The 18,318-nt window shown below is 40.9% G+C and overlaps 2 protein-coding genes across 3 annotated transcripts in view; both read right to left on the minus strand.

Moving 5' to 3' along the window:
- zmp:0000001082 (integrin alpha-D) overlaps positions 1-962 on the minus strand; it is a 46,602-nt gene extending 45,640 nt beyond the window's left edge. The window contains exon 1 of the mRNA XM_017457768.3: positions 827-962. Within this exon, the coding sequence (XP_017313257.1) occupies positions 827-854 (28 nt within the window). The 5' untranslated portion in view covers positions 855-962. The remainder of the gene's footprint in view (positions 1-826) is intronic.
- A 7,279-nt stretch (positions 963-8,241) lies between these two features.
- Positions 8,242-16,730, minus strand: wfikkn1 (WAP, follistatin/kazal, immunoglobulin, kunitz and netrin domain containing 1). Of its 2 annotated transcripts, none has more exons than XM_017457637.3 (2): positions 16,363-16,730; positions 8,242-10,723 (listed from the first exon to the last, which is right to left on the minus strand). In XM_017457637.3, the coding sequence occupies exons 1-2, from the start codon at positions 16,546-16,548 to the stop codon at positions 9,203-9,205; spliced, it is 1,707 nt and encodes a 568-aa protein (XP_017313126.1). In that variant the 5' UTR covers positions 16,549-16,730; the 3' UTR covers positions 8,242-9,202. The 2 variants fall into 2 exon arrangements, with proteins under 2 accessions (XP_017313126.1, XP_017313127.1); XM_017457638.3 differs by lacking the exon at positions 16,363-16,730 and adding an exon at positions 10,876-11,167.
- Positions 16,731-18,318: the final 1,588 nt, after the last annotated feature.

Genomic DNA, 18,318 nt, shown 5'->3' on the forward strand with positions numbered 1-18,318 from the left:
TCAGAGAAAGTGTTCAAGTTCTTTTTATCACGAGTCACATCACCGAGCTTAAATCCTTCTGACTGTCATCTTTATGTAACCACAAAGTTTAAGAGGAAAGGAGCCTTAACCTGAAGACTAAACATTTATTATTAGACTAAACTATTATTATTATTATTATTATTATTATTATTATTATTTTAACATTATTCTATTAACATTTATGTATTATTATCATTATAATTAAATTCCTGCTTTTTTGTGCAGACATTGTGTAATATTCTGCTGTTGATGCAGGAAATAAAGGATGAATGTTTGAAAACCTCAAACCCACAGACAGAGAGGAGTTTATCTGAAGAAACGGCTCAGTATGGAACGCACAGTTACACTCTTCCTGTTTTCTCTTTTCTCATTTCAGGTTCCTTTAGTTTTGTTCCTCAGACGTCCTTCACTTCTTATAAACAACCACAAAGTTAAAGAGGATAAATCTCAACATGAGGACTTAACATTTATTTTAATTTCCTGTGTGTGTTAGTGTGTATGTGTGTGTGTGTGTGTGTGTGTGTGTGTGTGTGTGTGTGTGTGTGTGTGTGTTAGAGTGTGTGTGTGTGTGTGTGTGTGTGTGTGTGTGTGTGTGTGTGTGTGTGTGTTAGTGTGTGTGTCTGTGTGTGTGTTAGTGTGTGTGTTAGAGTGTGTGTGTGTGTGTGTGTGTGTGTGTGATGATGATTCTATCAGGAAGTGGAATTTCAGATGAACCCGGGATTAAGACAGTAATTACACAAAGTGAACATTTTGATTAAAATAAAAACAGCCGTCAATTTAAAAGAAGAATAAAAAAACTTCTCACCACAGAGCAGCAGGAAGAACAACTCCATCCTCCAGAACTTCAAGAACCCACTGATCTCTCTCTCGCTCTCTCTCTGTCTCTGTCTCTGTTCGTCCTCTGCGCAGGAGTGTGCATGTGGTTGTGTGTGTGTGTGTGTGTGTGTGTGTGTGTAAAGGTGACAAGTCAGAGTCAAAAATAGGAAGTGAAATTTTCACTACACCCCTGTGCTGTAATATAACTGCTTCTACGTAAAGTTTGAAAATAAACCAATAATTTCACACACACACACACACACGCACACACACACACACACACACACGCACACACACACTCACTCACACTCACATCCCAAACTCATGTTGTTGTTATCCAACTACATAACTTGTGCAGTGTGTTACAGTGTGTTCGTGTGTGCTAGAGTGTGTTAGTGTGTGTTAGTGTGTGTTAGAGTGTGTTAGTGTGTTAGTGTGTGTTAGAGTGTGTTAGAGTGTGTTAGTGTGTGTTAGAGTGTGTTAGTGTGTGTTAGTGTGTGTTAGAGTGTGTTAGAGTGTGTTAGAGTGTGTTAGAGTGTGTTCGTGTGTGTTAGAGTGTGTTAGTGTGTGTTAGAGTGTGTTAGTGTGTGCTAGAGTGTGTTAGTGTGTGTTAGAGCGTGTTAGTGCGTGTTAGTGCGTGTTAGAGCGTGTTAGTGCGTGTTAGTGCGTGTTAGAGCGTGTTAGTGCGTGTTAGTGCGTGTTAGAGCGTGTTAGTGTGTGTTAGTGTGTGTTAGAGTGTGTTAGTGTGTGTTAGTGTGTGTTAGAGTGTGTTAGTGTGTGTTAGTGTGTGTTAGAGTGTGTTAGTGTGTGTTAGTGTGTGTTAGAGTGTGTTAGTGTGTGTTAGAGTGTGTTAGAGTGTGTTAGAGTGTGTTAGTGTGTGTTAGAGTGTGTTAGAGTGTGTTAGAGTGTGTTAGAGTGTGTTCGTGTGTGTTAGAGTGTGTTAGAGTGTGTTAGTGTGTGTTAGAGTGTGTTAGTGTGTGTTAGTGTGTGTTAGAGTGTGTTAGTGTGTGTTAGTGTGTGTTAGAGTGTGTTAGTGTGTGTTAGAGTGTGTTAGTGTGTGTTAGAGTGTGTTAGAGTGTGTTAGTGTGTGTTAGAGTGTGTTAGTGTGTGTTAGTGTGTGTTAGAGTGTGTTAGTGTGTGTTAGTGTGTGTTAGAGTGTGTTAGAGTGTGTTAGTGTGTGTTAGAGTGTGTTAGTGTGTGTTAGTGTGTGTTAGAGTGTGTGTTAGAGTGTGTTAGTGTGTGTTAGAGTGTGTTAGAGTGTGTTAGTGTGTGTTAGAGTGTGTTAGTGTGTGTTAGAGTGTGTTAGTGTGTGTTAGTGTGTGTTAGAGTGTGTTAGAGTGTGTTAGTGTGTGTTAGAGTGTGTTAGTGTGTGCTAGAGTGTGTTAGAGTGTGCTAGAGTGTGTTAGTGTGTGTTAGAGTGTGTTAGTGTGTGTTAGTGTGTGTTAGTGTGTGTTAGTGTGTGTTAGTGTGTGTTAGAGTGTGTTAGTGTGTGTTAGTGTGTGTTAGAGTGTGTTAGTGTGTGTTAGTGTGTGTTAGAGTGTGTTAGTGTGTGTTAGAGTGTGTTAGTGTGTGTTAGTGTGTTAGTGTGTGTTAGAGTGTGTTAGTGTGTGTTAGTGTGAGTTAGAGTGTGTTAGAGTGTGTTCGTGTGTGTTAGAGTGTGTTAGTGTGTGTTAGTGTGTGTTAGAGTGTGTTAGTGTGTGTTAGTATGTGTTAGTGTGTTAGTGTGTGTTAGTGTGTGTTTGTGTGTTAGTGTGTGTTAGAGTGTGTTAGTGTGTGTTAGAGTGTGTTAGAGTGTGTTAGAGTGTGTTAGTGTGTGTTAGAGTGTGTTAGTGTGTGTTGGTGTTAGTGTGTGTTGGTGTGTATTAGTGTGTGTTGGTGTTAGTGTGTGTTGGTGTGTGTTGGTGTGTATTAGTGTGTGTTGGTGTTAGTGTGTGTTGGTGTGTATTGGTGTGTGTTGGTGTGTGTTGGTGTGTGTTGGTCTGTGTTGGTGTTAGTGTGTGTTGGTGTGTGTTGGTGTGTATTAGTGTGTGTTGGTGTTAGTGTGTGTTGGTGTGTGTTGGTGTGTATTAGTGTGTGTTGGTGTGTATTAGTGTGTGTTGGTGTTAGTGTGTGTTGGTGTGTGTTGGTGTGTATTAGTATGTGTTGGTGTTAGTGTGTGTTGGTGTGTGTTGGTGTGTATTAGTGTTAGTGTCTGTTGGCGTGTATTGGTGTGTATTAGTGTGTGTTAGTGTGTGTTGGTGTGTATTAGTGTGTGTTGGTGTTAGTGTGTGTTGGTGTGTATTAGTGTGTGTTGGTGTGTGTTGGTGTGTGTTGGTGTGTATTAGTGTGTTGGTGTTAGTGTGTGTTGGTGTGTATTAGTGTGTGTTGGTGTTAGTGTGTGTTGGTGTGTATTAGTGTGTTGGTGTGTGTTGGTGTGTATTAGTGTGTGTTGGTGTTAGTGTGTGTTGGTGTGTGTTGGTGTTAGTGTGTGTTGGTGTGTATTAGTGTGTGTTGGTGTTAGTGTGTGTTGGTGTGTGTTGGTGTGTATTAGTGTGTGTTGGTGTGTATTATGTGTGTTGGTGTTAGTGTGTGTTGGTGTGTATTAGTGTGTGTTGGTGTGTGTTGGTGTGTGTTGGTGTGTATTAGTGTGTTGGTGTTAGTGTGTGTTGGTGTTAGTGTGTGTTGGTGTGTGTTGGTGTGTATTAGTGTGTTGGTGTTAGTGTGTGTTGGTGTGTATTAGTGTGTGTTGGTGTGTTGGTGTGTATTAGTGTGTGTTGGTGTGTGTTGGTGTGTTGGTGTGTATTAGTGTGTTGGTGTTAGTGTGTGTTGGTGTGTGTTGGTGTGTATTAGTGTGTTGGTGTTAGTGTGTGTTGGTGTGTGTTGGTGTGTATTAGTGTGTTGGTGTGTATTAGTGTGTTGGTGTGTATTAGTGTGTTGGTGTTAGTGTGTGTTGGTGTGTATTAGTGTGTTGGTGTGTGTTGGTGTGTATTAGTGTGTGTTGGTGTTAGTGTGTGTTGGTGTGTATTAGTGTGTGTTGGTGTTAGTGTGTGTTGGTGTGTGTTGGTGTGTATTAGTGTGTGTTGGTGTTAGTGTGTTGGTGTGTATTAGTGTGTTGGTGTTAGTGTGTGTTGGTGTGTGTTGGTGTGTATTAGTGTGTGTTGGTGTGTGTTGGTGTTAGTGTGTGTTGGTGTGTGTTGGTGTTAGTGTGTGTTGGTGTGTGTTGGTGTGTGTTGGTGTTAGTGTGTGTTGGTGTGTGTTGGTGTGTGTTGGTGTTAGTGTGTGTTGGTGTGTATTAGTGTGTTGGTGTGTGTTGGTGTTAGTGTGTGTTGGTGTGTATTAGTGTGTTGGTGTGTGTTGGTGTTAGTGTGTGTTGGTGTGTATTAGTGTGTGTTGGTGTGTGTTGGTGTGTATTAGTGTGTTGGTGTTAGTGTGTGTTGGTGTGTGTTGGTGTGTATTAGTGTGTGTTGGTGTGTGTTGGTGTGCATTAGTGTGTGTTGGTGTGTATTAGTGTGTGTTGGTGTGTGTTGGTGTTAGTGTGTGTTGGTGTGTATTAGTGTGTTGGTGTGTGTTGGTGTTAGTGTGTGTTGGTGTGTATTAGTGTGTGTTGGTGTGTGTTGGTGTGTATTAGTGTGTTGGTGTTAGTGTGTGTTGGTGTGTGTTGGTGTGTATTAGTGTGTGTTGGTGTGTGTTGGTGTGCATTAGTGTGTGTTGGTGTGTATTAGTGTGTGTTGGTGTGTGTTGGTGTGTATTAGTGTGTTGGTGTTAGTGTGTGTTGGTGTGTGTTGGTGTGTATTAGTGTGTTGGTGTGTATTAGTGTGTGTTGGTGTGTATTAGTGTGTTGGTGTGTATTAGTGTGTTGGTGTTAGTGTGTGTTGGTGTGTATTAGTGTGTTGGTGTGTGTTGGTGTGTATTAGTGTGTGTTGGTGTTAGTGTGTGTTGGTGTGTGTTGGTGTGTATTAGTGTGTGTTGGTGTTAGTGTGTTGGTGTGTATTAGTGTGTTGGTGTTAGTGTGTGTTGGTGTGTGTTGGTGTGTGTTGGTGTGTATTAGTGTGTGTTGGTGTGTGTTGGTGTTAGTGTGTGTTGGTGTGTGTTGGTGTTAGTGTGTGTTGGTGTGTGTTGGTGTGTGTTGGTGTTAGTGTGTGTTGGTGTGTATTAGTGTGTTGGTGTGTGTTGGTGTGTATTAGTGTGTTGGTGTTAGTGTGTGTTGGTGTGTATTAGTGTGTTGGTGTTAGTGTGTGTTTTTGTTAGTGTGTGTTGGTGTGTATTAGTGTGTTGGTGTTAGTGTGTGTTTTTGTTAGTGTGTGTTGGTGTGTATTAGTGTGTTGGTGTTAGTGTGTGTTGGTGTGTATTAGTGTGTTGGTGTTAGTGTGTGTTTTTGTTAGTGTGTGTTGGTGTGTATTAGTGTGTTGGTGTTAGTGTGTGTTGGTGTGTATTAGTGTGTTGGTGTTAGTGTGTGTTGGTGTGTATTAGTGTGTTGGTGTTAGTGTGTGTTGGTGTTAGTGTGTGTTGGTGTGTATTAGTGTGTTGGTGTTAGTGTGTGTTGGTGTGTGTTGGTGTGTATTAGTGTGTGTTGGTGTTTGTGTGTGTTGGTGTGTATTAGTGAATTGGTGTGTATTAGTGTGTGTTGGTGTTAGTGTGTGTTGGTGTGTATTAGTGTGTTGGTGTTAGTGTGTGTTGGTGTGTATTAGTGTGTTGGTGTTAGTGTGTGTTGGTGTGTATTAGTGTGTTGGTGTTAGTGTGTGTTTTTGTTAGTGTGTTAGTGTGTGTTGGTGTGTATTAGTGTGTTGGTGTTAGTGTGTGTTGGTGTGTATTAGTGTGTTGGTGTTAGTGTGTGTTTTTGTTAGTGTGTGTTGGTGTGTATTAGTGTGTTGGTGTTAGTGTGTGTTGGTGTGTATTAGTGTGTTGGTGTTAGTGTGTGTTGGTGTTAGTGTGTGTTGGTGTGTATTAGTGTGTTGGTGTTAGTGTGTGTTGGTGTGTGTTGGTGTGTATTAGTGTGTGTTGGTGTTTGTGTGTGTTGGTGTGTATTAGTGAATTGGTGTGTATTAGTGTGTGTTGGTGTTAGTGTGTGTTGGTGTGTATTAGTGTGTTGGTGTTAGTGTGTGTTGGTGTGTATTAGTGTGTTGGTGTTAGTGTGTGTTGGTGTGTATTAGTGTGTTGGTGTTAGTGTGTGTTTTTGTTAGTGTGTTAGTGTGTGTTGGTGTGTATTAGTGTGTTGGTGTTAGTGTGTGTTGGTGTGTATTAGTGTGTTGGTGTTAGTGTGTGTTTTTGTTAGTGTGTGTTCAGCTCTATTTGGACCGTATCAGGTGATCACAGGGACATGTGTAATAATGTTTGTACACGTCTCCTCGGTGATAAAAGTCTTGTATCTAATAAAATGGCCACAGCAGGAGTGAGGTTCTAGTGGAGCGTGTTTTCTACGAAGCCAGATGTTTGTGTTTGTGTCACATGGTCATATGATGAGGCTCCATTCACAACCTTCACAAGCAGTGGTAGAGAGCAGAGACGAGACACTTATTGTTCTTATTACAGTTCGGGGTGAAACAATTCCAGCTATAATTTCAAAATAAAATAAAACCATAATCACAAAGTGTTCAAGTAGCATGACCCCTGACTGACCCTAAACTGAAAGTTAACCTATTACTGCAGTGGTTTACGAGCAGGTGTGTGTGTGTTTGTGGGTGTGTGTGTGTGTGTGTTTACAGGAAGATGTGGTAATAGAAGGGTGTATGTTCCCTACATTGTAAGCACATGTAACACACAGAGAAACTGCATGCACACACATTTAGGGCATTTGGTAAACGCTCTTATCCAGAGCGAGATTCATCTCATTTATACATCTGAGCAGTTAGAGGTTACAGGCCTCGCTCATCTTAACCACTGAACTACCAAACCACATATTTACACACACGCACACACACACAGAGCTAGGCACACACACATTCACACATTTGCACAGATACTGCACATGATGCATAATTTCCATCACACTCCTCCCCTTATCACACTCTGAGACATGCACTCACAGTCTCACACTCACACTCACACTCACACACCCACACACACAGAGTGAAAACGAGAAGCAGAAACAGTCCCATAAAGCAATTTCCGTTCTGTCTGTTTCTGTCTGTATGTCTTTACTTTTATTTCTGCAGTGTGTGTTCTCATACTGAAACCTGCCGATTTTACAGAGCCGTCGCCCAAACATGCCTCGCTAAACCTCACACCCTAACCAACATCTGACTCCCCTCAAGTGTAATGCAGTCATTTCATCATGTTCATTACAAACTCAGACAAGAAGACCAGGAGAGCCGGGTGAAGCTTCAGCAGGATTCTTTGCTGTAGAACATCAGGAGCATCAGTCTACAGGTCAGAACACGCTGTCTTACACTGCAGTCATCAAGTCTAAAGCAGTGAGCTATACACTGTAGTTTTATATACATTTTAGGGGGCAGTGCTTAGAGGTGGAGACCAATCACGCAGCTGACGACCTTAAACAATGTATGCAAAGGAAGTAAACAGTTCTAGGAACCCGCTCCAGGTTCTGGAGTTTCCCCAGTCCTAATCCAATCAGCATAGCTATATAACTCAGACAACTTCATTATCATAGAGATAAAGAAAAGTCCACACCAAGGGCACTGAATTTACACTTAACTCATGTATTGATAATCATGAACAACGGCCACCAATTCAAAGAATGGGACAGGGGCACCAAGAGCCATCACTGACAAAAGGTGATAGCCTCAGTTACCATCTTCAGGACCATGTCCTGAAGCAAATTTCATTACAGTGCCACCCACAGGTCAAAAGTAACAATTCCATCCTAAAATGCTTATTTCTAACTGCCATTTTGCTCCTTCTCCTCCTCCATCATCTGGAGATCTGTCTGAACAAACGTTATCAAAGGAACTCTGATATTCAAAACCAGTCTCCCATAACGGACTGGCAAATTTCTGAAACTACAAATCTTTATTGAATCCTTTTGCCTATAGTTATGGCTCTGCTTTCTGCTTTCATGTGATTCCTTATGCAACAATTGTAGCACATCTGTGAATGTAATAATACATTACATTACATTACATTACATTTACGGTGTTTGTCAGACACCTTTATCCAGAGTGACTTACATTTATCTCACTTATACCGCTGAGCAGTTGAGGGTTAAGCGTCTTGCTCAAGGGCCCAACAGTGGCAGCTTGGCAGTGCTGGGGCTTGAACCCCCGACCTTCTGATCAGTAACCCAGAGCCTTTAACCACTGAGCCACCACTGCCCCATAATAATAACAATAATAATAATTTAAAAAATAATTTTAAAAAAATAATAATGATGATAATAATAATAATAATAATAATAATAATAATAATAATAATAATAATAATAACAATAATAATATTAAGAATATGAGAATTCTCACAAGTGATGCACTCATATCAAAAACTCAAGTTTTATTTTGAGCTTTGTGTGTAAAGTGATATATAACACTGCTCTGACTCTGAACAGTCTCTGTGTGAGTTTACACACACAATGGCACCATGTCACAATCACACACATCAGAATAAATCATGGTAGTCTGTCAGGTAAAAAAATATAAAGTTTCAAAACCAGACGGGCAAAGAATACTTTATCTCCGGTTCCTAATTTCCATACACACTGCAAAACTCTACATTCACACTAGCACACTAACAAGTCTCTCAAGTGTTGCTTGCAGTCGGTCTCTTCTGGGTGTGTACTGACCACTACAGTTCTCACTTCTGGGTGTGTATTAACAACTACAGCTCTCATTTTTAAGTGTGTGGTGACCACTACTGTTCTTATTGTTGGGTGTGTACAGACCACTACTCACTTGCTATTGTAAACACAGGGTTATATACTACATCTCGTATTAAAGATTTAAAACACTAAACATGTATATAGTATATATTACTAATATACATCACGGTCTTTATTGTGTATGTGGTTCTCCTACACCTGCTGTAGTTACTGTTTATGTTACTGTTTTTATTGTAATGAAGAATTGAAGTCAACTTAAACACATATATAAAGCTGAGAGAATCAGAGAAACATATTATGTACATTATAATGCATAACACACCTCAAGAACAAATCACTTGGTATCTGGCTGCCTATGTAGCCCCAAGATAAGAAGATTAAAATCTGTACAGTTATTTTCTAAGCCAGACATCCTCCATATTGTCCTTCACAGAGAAAGACAGACTATTCATAAAAGATTAAGATGAACACCTGAACAACACAGGAGGCAGAGCAGTTGGAATAATGTTTCAGTTACATAGTCATTACTCCATAAAGCTTAGTGTGATGTTTTAGAAATGCAATATCAGCAAATGTAAAGATCCAGTGAAGGGTTTAAGAAAGTTAGCACACACAGGCTCAGTCCTGAAACCTCTGCAGCATCTCACAAGTCTTCTTGGCCAGAACATCCTGGACTTTCTTCACCCTGCGGTCCGACATGGGTCTCACATAGCTGTCAGGCAGCACCATGGCCATGCCTTCCTGCACTTCCCCCATCACCAGCAGGGGGCCCTCTTCCTGCATGGTGATGTTGGGACATGGGCAGCTCCAGTCCATGCGGACCAGTGTGACCTCCAGATATCGGGCCTTGAACAGCTTCAGACCCATCTTCTCATCCCATAGTACCTGCTCCAGGCTAAAGCGTGCAATTCCCGAGTTCAGGTCCTCGATCAGCTCTGTGAGACGGCCAACGATGACAAAGTCGCTGCGGCACAGACTCGGCACCAACCTGCCCTTCGGCCTGCAGCTCCTACATTGTCGTGACCTCTGATGTGGGCAGCTCGCCTGGCACTCTGTCCTGGTCCGAAAGTTGTTGCTGTTCCCACGGCAACCTCCATAGACAAAGGCCTGGCATAGCTTGGTGACGGCATTGTAAGCCCAACGGGGCTCCCAGTTCCTGCAGGGGCCTTGGACGGCTGGAAGGTTGCACACAGCCATCTCCTCACGCTCACAGGAGGTCCGACAGTCCTCGTACGTCTCAAATCTGTTCCTCCCACGTAGACACCCTCCGTGTGTGAAGGGCTGGCAGGAGCCAACCACGGCATCGTAATGCCAGTCCACATGGCTCTCACCACACTCTCCCCGTTCTACACTCACCAAACAGTCAGACGGAGAAAACAGCTGCTCAGGAATATCCATTCTCGCTTCAGAGTCTTCAAAGACATCACGTTCATCACGCCGAATGACTGAAAGAGGGTAATCAGCACGCAGAACTCCGAATGAATTGCGTGCAACACAGGTGTAGATTCCCGTGTCAAGCACCTGAGCATTGTACACTACGAGCTGTCCGATGTTGGTGATTACAACGTTACCATACATCTGATCTGGCCGCATGATCTGATGCTCTGATTGCTTTTCCCACGTGACATCAGGCTTTGGCTGTCCAATCACATCGCAGTGGAAGCTAACAGTTCCACCCAGGTAAACAATCCGGTGCTGGGGGTTGGAGTAGAGAGTAGGAGGAAAAGGGGCAGAGGAAGTGGGCGTGGGTGGGACTGTGGTGTCTGATGGGGTGGGGCTTGCATACAGGTGATATCGGCATGTGACCACAGTGAGTGTCACGCCCTGAACACATGCCTCAGCGTCCATGTAACACCGGTTGAAGTACGTCAAGCCGTCAGAGGCACAGGTGAAGCTGGGCTCGCTCTCACAACGATCCTGACACTTACACACTGGCTGACCCGCCCACATCACACACTCCGCCCCCTGCTGGCTGCACACAAAGTCATCGCAGCTGGCCCCACCCACAGAGGACACATTTGTACCTGGTTGGCCATCAGGAGCAGCAAGGGGTGGGAACGAATCATCTGAGAAACGAGCCGCCACACAGCTGAGCAGACCACACACATTCGTGCAACATTTTTCAAAGATAGCACAGTCCTGTAACCCACACACACACACACACACACACACACATACAGATTAGCATTTTTCAATATTCAATACACTGCAAATAATAAAGAAACAGTTTGTATGTGTGTGTGTGTGTGTGTGTGTGTGTGTGTGTGTGTGTTAGAGATGTATTAAATTACTAGCAGAAAGGTGCTTATGCATAAGTTCACATCAGAGCACTGATCTGTATCAGACAGAGGGTGTGAGGCGCAGATCTGAGATAAGATGAGAAGTCTCAAGGTTAACACTCTGCTATCTGATATCCGGAAGCATAAGCTCCTCTGTCCTGAAAACATAAAGCTGCAGCTTTACCTCTGACAAAGCGCTCACACTGGAGACTCCTCCTATAATCTATAATCTACATCAGTCAATAACCCCATTAGTAAAGAACCCAATCAGTAAAGAACGCCATAAGTGCAGAACCCCATCGGACAGGGTTACAGGAAATTACGAGGAAATACTGGTGTCTTATTGGCTGTGGGTCTCAGTCCTGCCACACGCTAGCTCACAGTCAGTGTGAGGGGGACATGGGGTTGAAACAGAAACATCCTCTGATGCTGAGCAGGAGAACAAGACGTGTAAATGTCTATATGAGAACGTGAACATGATATGAGCAGAAGCACAGATATAAAAATTAAAAAAGAAAAATATCATATTTAATTTCTTGTCACTGTTATACACTTTACCTGCAATAACTGCGATGTCCATATATGGTATGAGCTAATCTGCTGTATACTATGTCACAGTATGTTATGTTTACATTCACAGCATTATTTATTATATTGTTACTCATTTGCACTTCCTGTTATATTACACTCTTCCACACTAGACCCGTGTACTGGTCGGAGCTGCTCTTACTGCACCCATGCTCCTGTTTTAGTAGTACTTTACTGTCCTGTGGTGTTTTCACGTTTGCATGTGCACTTTGTGTAGAATGTGTAGGGTTTCCATTACATCTGTGTCATCTGATGTGGTTAATGTGTTGTTTATGTAGGAACGTTGTTTCCTTTTACTGTGTATTTTACCAGCTGTATGTGGGTGAAAAGCACTTGACTTGAGATAACACACTCTGCGTGACTCTGTAGCAGTTAAACCCATACATGGACAACAATAATCCAATATTAACCCGATTAAGACGATACTCTGATTAAGAAACTAGCATGTAAACAGCAATTTTTAATTACCTTAATCCGATTAAAATCATACCTGAAGTAAACACAAATGGAATTAAGACGTGGAGTATTCCTGTTTTAGTCACATTATCGACGTGTATTACAGACATGTACACACCTTAATCATATTATTAACATCGTGTGGGAGTTTTCACCGCATTGTGCGACAGGACACGTACACATGGCAGTGCTCAACCGTTTAACTCCAAACATGAGAACATGGCTGCGTCCCAAACCGCGTACTTACTTGCTATAAAGTAGGAGAAATACATGTATCTCAGCTATTATATAGTAGGTAAGTACACGGTTTGGGACGCAGCCCATGACTTCAAGCAGCCGTTTATTAGCGTGTACAGCATGACTAATAATCAACTACACTTGAAGTGTTCGTAAAAATTAAAAATAAAAACACCCCAAACTGTATACGGTCCCATAACGAAGACCAACTGTATGTCGATACGTGAAATTCTGGAGGGACGTCGGATGACGTGGCGCGGTGACGTAATGACGTGTGCTGTTAATCGCTCTATGTTCTATAACATGTAAACCAGGAACATGAAAGGAATATTCTAAACGTGACTCATGTAAACACCGTAATCACAATACTGTTTTATTCACAATAAGATCAATAATTAGATTACTGCTGTCCATGTAAACGTAGTCAGTGTTATTTACCTAGACCTGTTCGAGAAAGTTTGTTAAAGTTGAGGTGCTGCGATGTTTCATCATGAGAAACAAATATTAGCTTCCTATTATTCACATAACTTAGCTAATGTTAGCTAAAGTTACTGCAACCACTAGCTAGCTATTTAAAAAATAATAATAATGTTACCACATACACTTACATTATGAATTTGTCACTGTTTTTGGAAGTAGCTTTTCAACCGAATAATTATAAAAGTGTTTCTTGATAGGCGTGTGTTTCTCTGAACTGTAGCGAGAATGAAAAGGAAAGCAGGAGAAGATCGGAAGATACATTCGTTTTTACCAAGAGGACCAGTATCAGCTAAACTGAAAATGACAGAGGGACAGGGGAAATGAATACTACAGAGAGGGAAGAGGAAGGGGAAATGAATACTACAGAGGGGGAAGTGGAAGGGGAAATGAATACTACAGAGAGGGAAGAGGAAGGGGAAATGAATACTACAGAGGGGGAAGTGGAAGGGGAAATGAATACTACAGAGGAGGAAGTGGAAGGGGAAATGAATACTACAGAGGGGGAAGTGGAAGGGGAAATGAACACTACAGAGGGGGAAGTGGAAGGGGAAATGAATACTACAGAGGGGGAAGTGGAAGGGGAAATGAACACTACAGAGGGGGAAGTGGAAGGGGAAATGAATACTACAGAGGGGGAAGTGGAAGGGGAAATGAATACTACAGAGGGGGAAGTGGAAGCGGAAATGAATACTACAGAGGGGGAAGTGGAAGGGGAAATGAATACTACAGAGGAGGAAGTGGAAGGGGAAATGAATACTACAGAGGAGGAAGTGGAAGCAGAAATGAACACTACAGAGGGGGAAGTGGAAGGGGAAATGAATACTACAGAGGGGGAAGTGGAAGGGGAAATGAATACTACAGAGGAGGAAGAGGAAGGGGAAATGAATACTACAGAGGAGGAAGTGGAAGGGGAAATGAATACTACAGAGGGGGAAGAGGAAGGGGAAATGAATACTACAGAGGGGGAAGAGGAAGGGGAAATGAATACTACAGAGGAGGAAGTGGAAGCGGAAATGAATACTACAGAGGGGGAAGTGGAAGGGGAAATGAATACTACAGAGGGGGAAGTGGAAGGGGAAATGAATACTACAGAGGAGGAAGAGGAAGGGGAAATGAATACTACAGAGGAGGAAGTGGAAGGGGAAATGAATACTACAGAGGGGGAAGAGGAAGGGGAAATGTCTGGTGCTAACAGAGAGAAGGCGGAAGCAGAGATAGATGGAGAGAAGGAGCATGTGGAGAGACTACAGAAATAAATCAGGTCAGAATCAGTGAAGAGCAGAAACACTCGTGTAGTCAGTCACTGCATAAGTTCTACCTGCAAACATAAAAATAAAAAAAATCAATACCAAATTTGCATCATTAGCATCTAAATATATAAATAATGAAGAATAAGGATTGTATCAAATTGATATTGATAATTGTGTATATACATATTTGATGTTTGCAGATACAGCTTATAACGCAGACATTCCCGGGCAGTGACTGTCTACACCAGTGTTTTTGCTCTTCTCTGAAAGACTTGTGTTCCTTTTGTTTACTCAGAGTTCCAGAAGATGTTTTTGTTTGCTGACTTTATTAAGCGTTTTGTCATTTAGTAATGACCTGATTCATCAACATCAATTAGGTTTTAGACCTCAGCATTCCACAGAAAAAGCTATTTGCTATTCTTTGGAAAAGGCTAGGCATTTTTTAGTTCAGGGACATGTGAGGGGAGCAGTGTTCATGGACCTAAAAAAGGCATTTGATACAGTTAACACACTATTCTTGTATCTAAATTAACTGCATTTAATTTTAGTAAACATTCAGTTGAGTGCTTTGCCTCGTGTTTAGATTTAAGAGAGCAGTGTGTAAAAATTAAGGATACAAAATCATTGTTTATGAGAAACAACATGGGCTTACCTCAAGGTTCAATCTTAGGCCCATTGCTTTTTAGTTTGTTTATAAATGATTTTCCATGTTGTTGTCCAGATGTTGAATGTCAGCTTCATGCTGATGATACAGTAATTTATACATCTGCTAAGTCACCTGCCAAGGTTGCTGCCATTTTATCTGAACAAATGGAAAGGATATCGACATGGCTCCAGGAAAATCATCTTACTTTAAATGTTAAGAAAACAGTTTTATGTGCTTCTCTAATAGGAAAGCAAAAAATGAGGAAATAGAGGAAGTAGAGGAGTTTAATTTTTTAGGCGTTGTTAAATTTGATAAACATATAAAAAGCTTTCAAAAATGGTAAGGATTAACCTAAATTGTTTTAAACTTATTAGACAGTATATCACACTTGAGGAAGCTCATCTTTTCATGCATGCGAAGATCTTGTCCCGCAGTTCGTACTGCTGTGTTACAGTTTGGACTCAAACAAGTGATTTCTTAACTAAAAAACTTGAGATGTTGTACAATCGGGCGTTTAAAATAACAGATAAAACGCCGAATCGATGGCATCATTGTCTTTTTTTTTAATGGAATATGCTTACTTTTACAAATTTTTGTAAAATTTGTAAAAAAAATTTATTTCTAAATGCTTGCAGAATAAGGCAATCTGTTCTGTGTAAACTGATAAGGAGACAGGACGATACAGCGTAGAACTACACAAGGGCTAAGAACCTTTTCTGTAAAGGACTCTCAATGAGCTTAAAGCAGTATGTGATATAAACTCTTTTACATTGGTTTAAAATAAACCAGAGCTGTACGCATATTTAAATTTAATAAAGGTTTGTTTTAATTAGTTATTCATGTTGCCAGGGTTGGAAATATCCTTAAAATAAGTACAGATTATTGAGGTATGTATTTGTATGTATGTATAAATGATGTGCCACATTAGCTAAAAGCTTTATTCTATGATAAGCAAGGTTTTTTAAATTTTATTTATTTATTTATTTATTTTAGAAAAGCCTTTCTAGGGACTCGAGATGCAAATTAGCTCATGCTATACTCTCTATGTGCAATACATATTTCCATCGTGTTTTTGTACTGTCCCTATTCAAATAAGCTTATAAAACATTTTATTCTGAAATTATTACATTAGCCCCTTCTTTTTTTATGGCGTTGGTAAATTTACATTTCTTGTGTACATTTGTGATCTATATATTTTGTAGAATTTGCTTTTGTTACAGCATCCCTGCTGATAAAAAAAAAACCCAACAGAAATCATTACAGAAATTCTAATGGTTGTCATGGGAATTGTATTGGTTTTAATTGAAATTATAATGCTCTTTGTGGGTCTCTACTGGTAATGTATTGGGTTCTATTTGTGGCATGTTTATGTCTAGTGGAAACCAATACCAATAAATCCTAATAGAATATGGCCCAAACCACACTGTATTTTTAATGATTTTAATGGTATTTGTAGTGGGAACCTGTAGAAATTCTTTAATAGCTTTCGATTGTTTTTTTTGTTGTTGTTTGTTTTTTTTCAGCAGGGGTGTCATAGTCAGTTGGGGGAAAATGAAATCACTGGGACTTACCTGGCCACCCCTGAGAAAAAGTTCTGGCTACACCCCTGCTATTAATAATGAATAAGGTAATTAATGTAATATATTTCTGTAAATATGACGTCATTAATCAGTGATGTAAGGGTGGGATGTACAAACAGACCTGCAGTAATAACACTGTACTAATTATAATATTATAACCATCAGTAATTCATCCAATCAGCACATTATAAACACTCCATTTATGCATTATATATGTAAATTTATTCATGTCTCTTTAATGAAAGAGTGAACTGCACTTCACCTGGTCGGTGTTGCACTCCCTCTCGCACGTGCTCTGCGCGTCCACCCACAGGTGAGGGTTCAGAAAGTTGGGACAGACTCCAGCATGCTCCGCGCCGCCGGCCGCAAGCCCTAACACAGGGAAGAGGAGGAGGAGGAGGAGGAAGCGCCAAACACGCACGAGCGCGCAACTGCTCACACACGTCATCACAAAGGAAAAACAAATAAACAAATTGAAACAGATTTCACTTCCGCATTGGTTAATCCCAAAACTCGCGCACGTGCTACAACAAACAGTGCCACATCCGACGGTCACACACACGCGCGGTCACGCGTGCGTGCGTGCGTGTGTGTGTGTGTGTGTGTGTTTGTGAGTGTGTTGATTCAACACCCCCCTCCCTCACCCCGATACTCACACGGACCATCACAGATGTCACGTGCGAGTCAAAACTACTGTTTAAAACAGTTTTAAACACAAACAAACAAACGCTGAGATCAAAGACAGCGCGCGCTCTTGTGTTTGTGTTTTTACTGCGCGAGTTTCCGGTTAAAAACCGCTTTAATGAGTCTGGATGTATTTTGCACACACACACACACACACACACACACACACACACACACACACTCCATTCAAAATACTAATACTAATAATAATAATGAGTGACATTTTATTGTTTCATTCATAAAGTTGCAAATGTACAGAAGTTTGTGCCCCCATTCTGCATGGGAAGAGGTTTTCTTTAATATAAATGTTTCTGTACTGTTACAATGCAACGATCCAAAACAGTTAAGGACATGCTCAGAAAGATAAAACGATATTATCACACGCAGGAAGTGTGAAGCAGATTTCTGAACTGATTATATATATATATATATATATATATATATATATATATATATATATATATATATATATATATATATAAAGTATTTGGTTGTTTTCATGATAGTGAGAACAGTGAAATTCATCACATTTCCATCATGACATCTCTAGGTAGAAATGTAACCTGGTCTTCAAATAAACAGCGTTCTTCGTTAACAGTTTGCTAAGCTTCATTTTCGCTAATCATGGTTTATGCACGTGCTGTCAGAGTTCGTTTACGCTCCGCAAGTTTGCGCTCGCCATTATGGCACAAATCTCACGTGTGGGCGGGGCTTAACAGCGATTTACTCTCACTGGCTATTGAGATTTGGATCGACAGCTCGAGTGTCCAGCTGAGGAGGATGGTGATGGTGATGGTGATGGTGATTGTGATGATGATGATGATGATGATGACGCTCCTGAGAGCTCATCTCAACAATATAGTGGTATGAGACCCAAACCTCAGTAAGTAAGTCATTTCCAGCACAAAGTACAAACATTATAACTGTACCGAGAACCGCATCCAGGACGCTCTCCAAAATACATGACCCTGAAGTCTCTACTTCCAGGTCAGGTAGTTGTCCATCCAAATCTCACTAGCCAATGAGAGTAAAGCACTGTTAAGCCCCACCCACAGGTGAAATTTATGCTATTAAAGATGTCTAGGTTACTTTTCTGAGTGTTTCTGTTCTTTCTCTTTGTATGTTTTTATTCATTTCATGAAAAGTTACATTCAATACTTTTGGCACAAATTTAATTCCATACCAGTCCAGAGTCCAGATTACACACATGTTCAGAGAATACTGTCTCAGACTTTTCCTGTCCTGATTTTCACCTGTGTGAGCAATCAGACTGTGGAGAATGCTTCAGAAGTGCTGAATTCATCCACATGAATATGAGTACATTACACTGAGACCGTCTTATATTCACACCTTCACTTACATGTACATGTGCCTTGTGCTTATGGTGTAACCTGCCTGGTGTACCTGATTCTAACTTTGCACATTTAAAAGTGTAAAAATAAACCAGGTTTAAGATAAAAATCAAACAGTGAAACTGTAGATTGGATTGTAGATTGGATTATATATACTCAGGAGGAAAGTTAAAGCAGCAGTC

The sequence above is a fragment of the Ictalurus punctatus genome, chromosome 26, assembly GCF_001660625.3.
Source record: "Ictalurus punctatus breed USDA103 chromosome 26, Coco_2.0, whole genome shotgun sequence".
NCBI classification, from domain to species: Eukaryota; Metazoa; Chordata; class Actinopteri; order Siluriformes; family Ictaluridae; genus Ictalurus; species Ictalurus punctatus.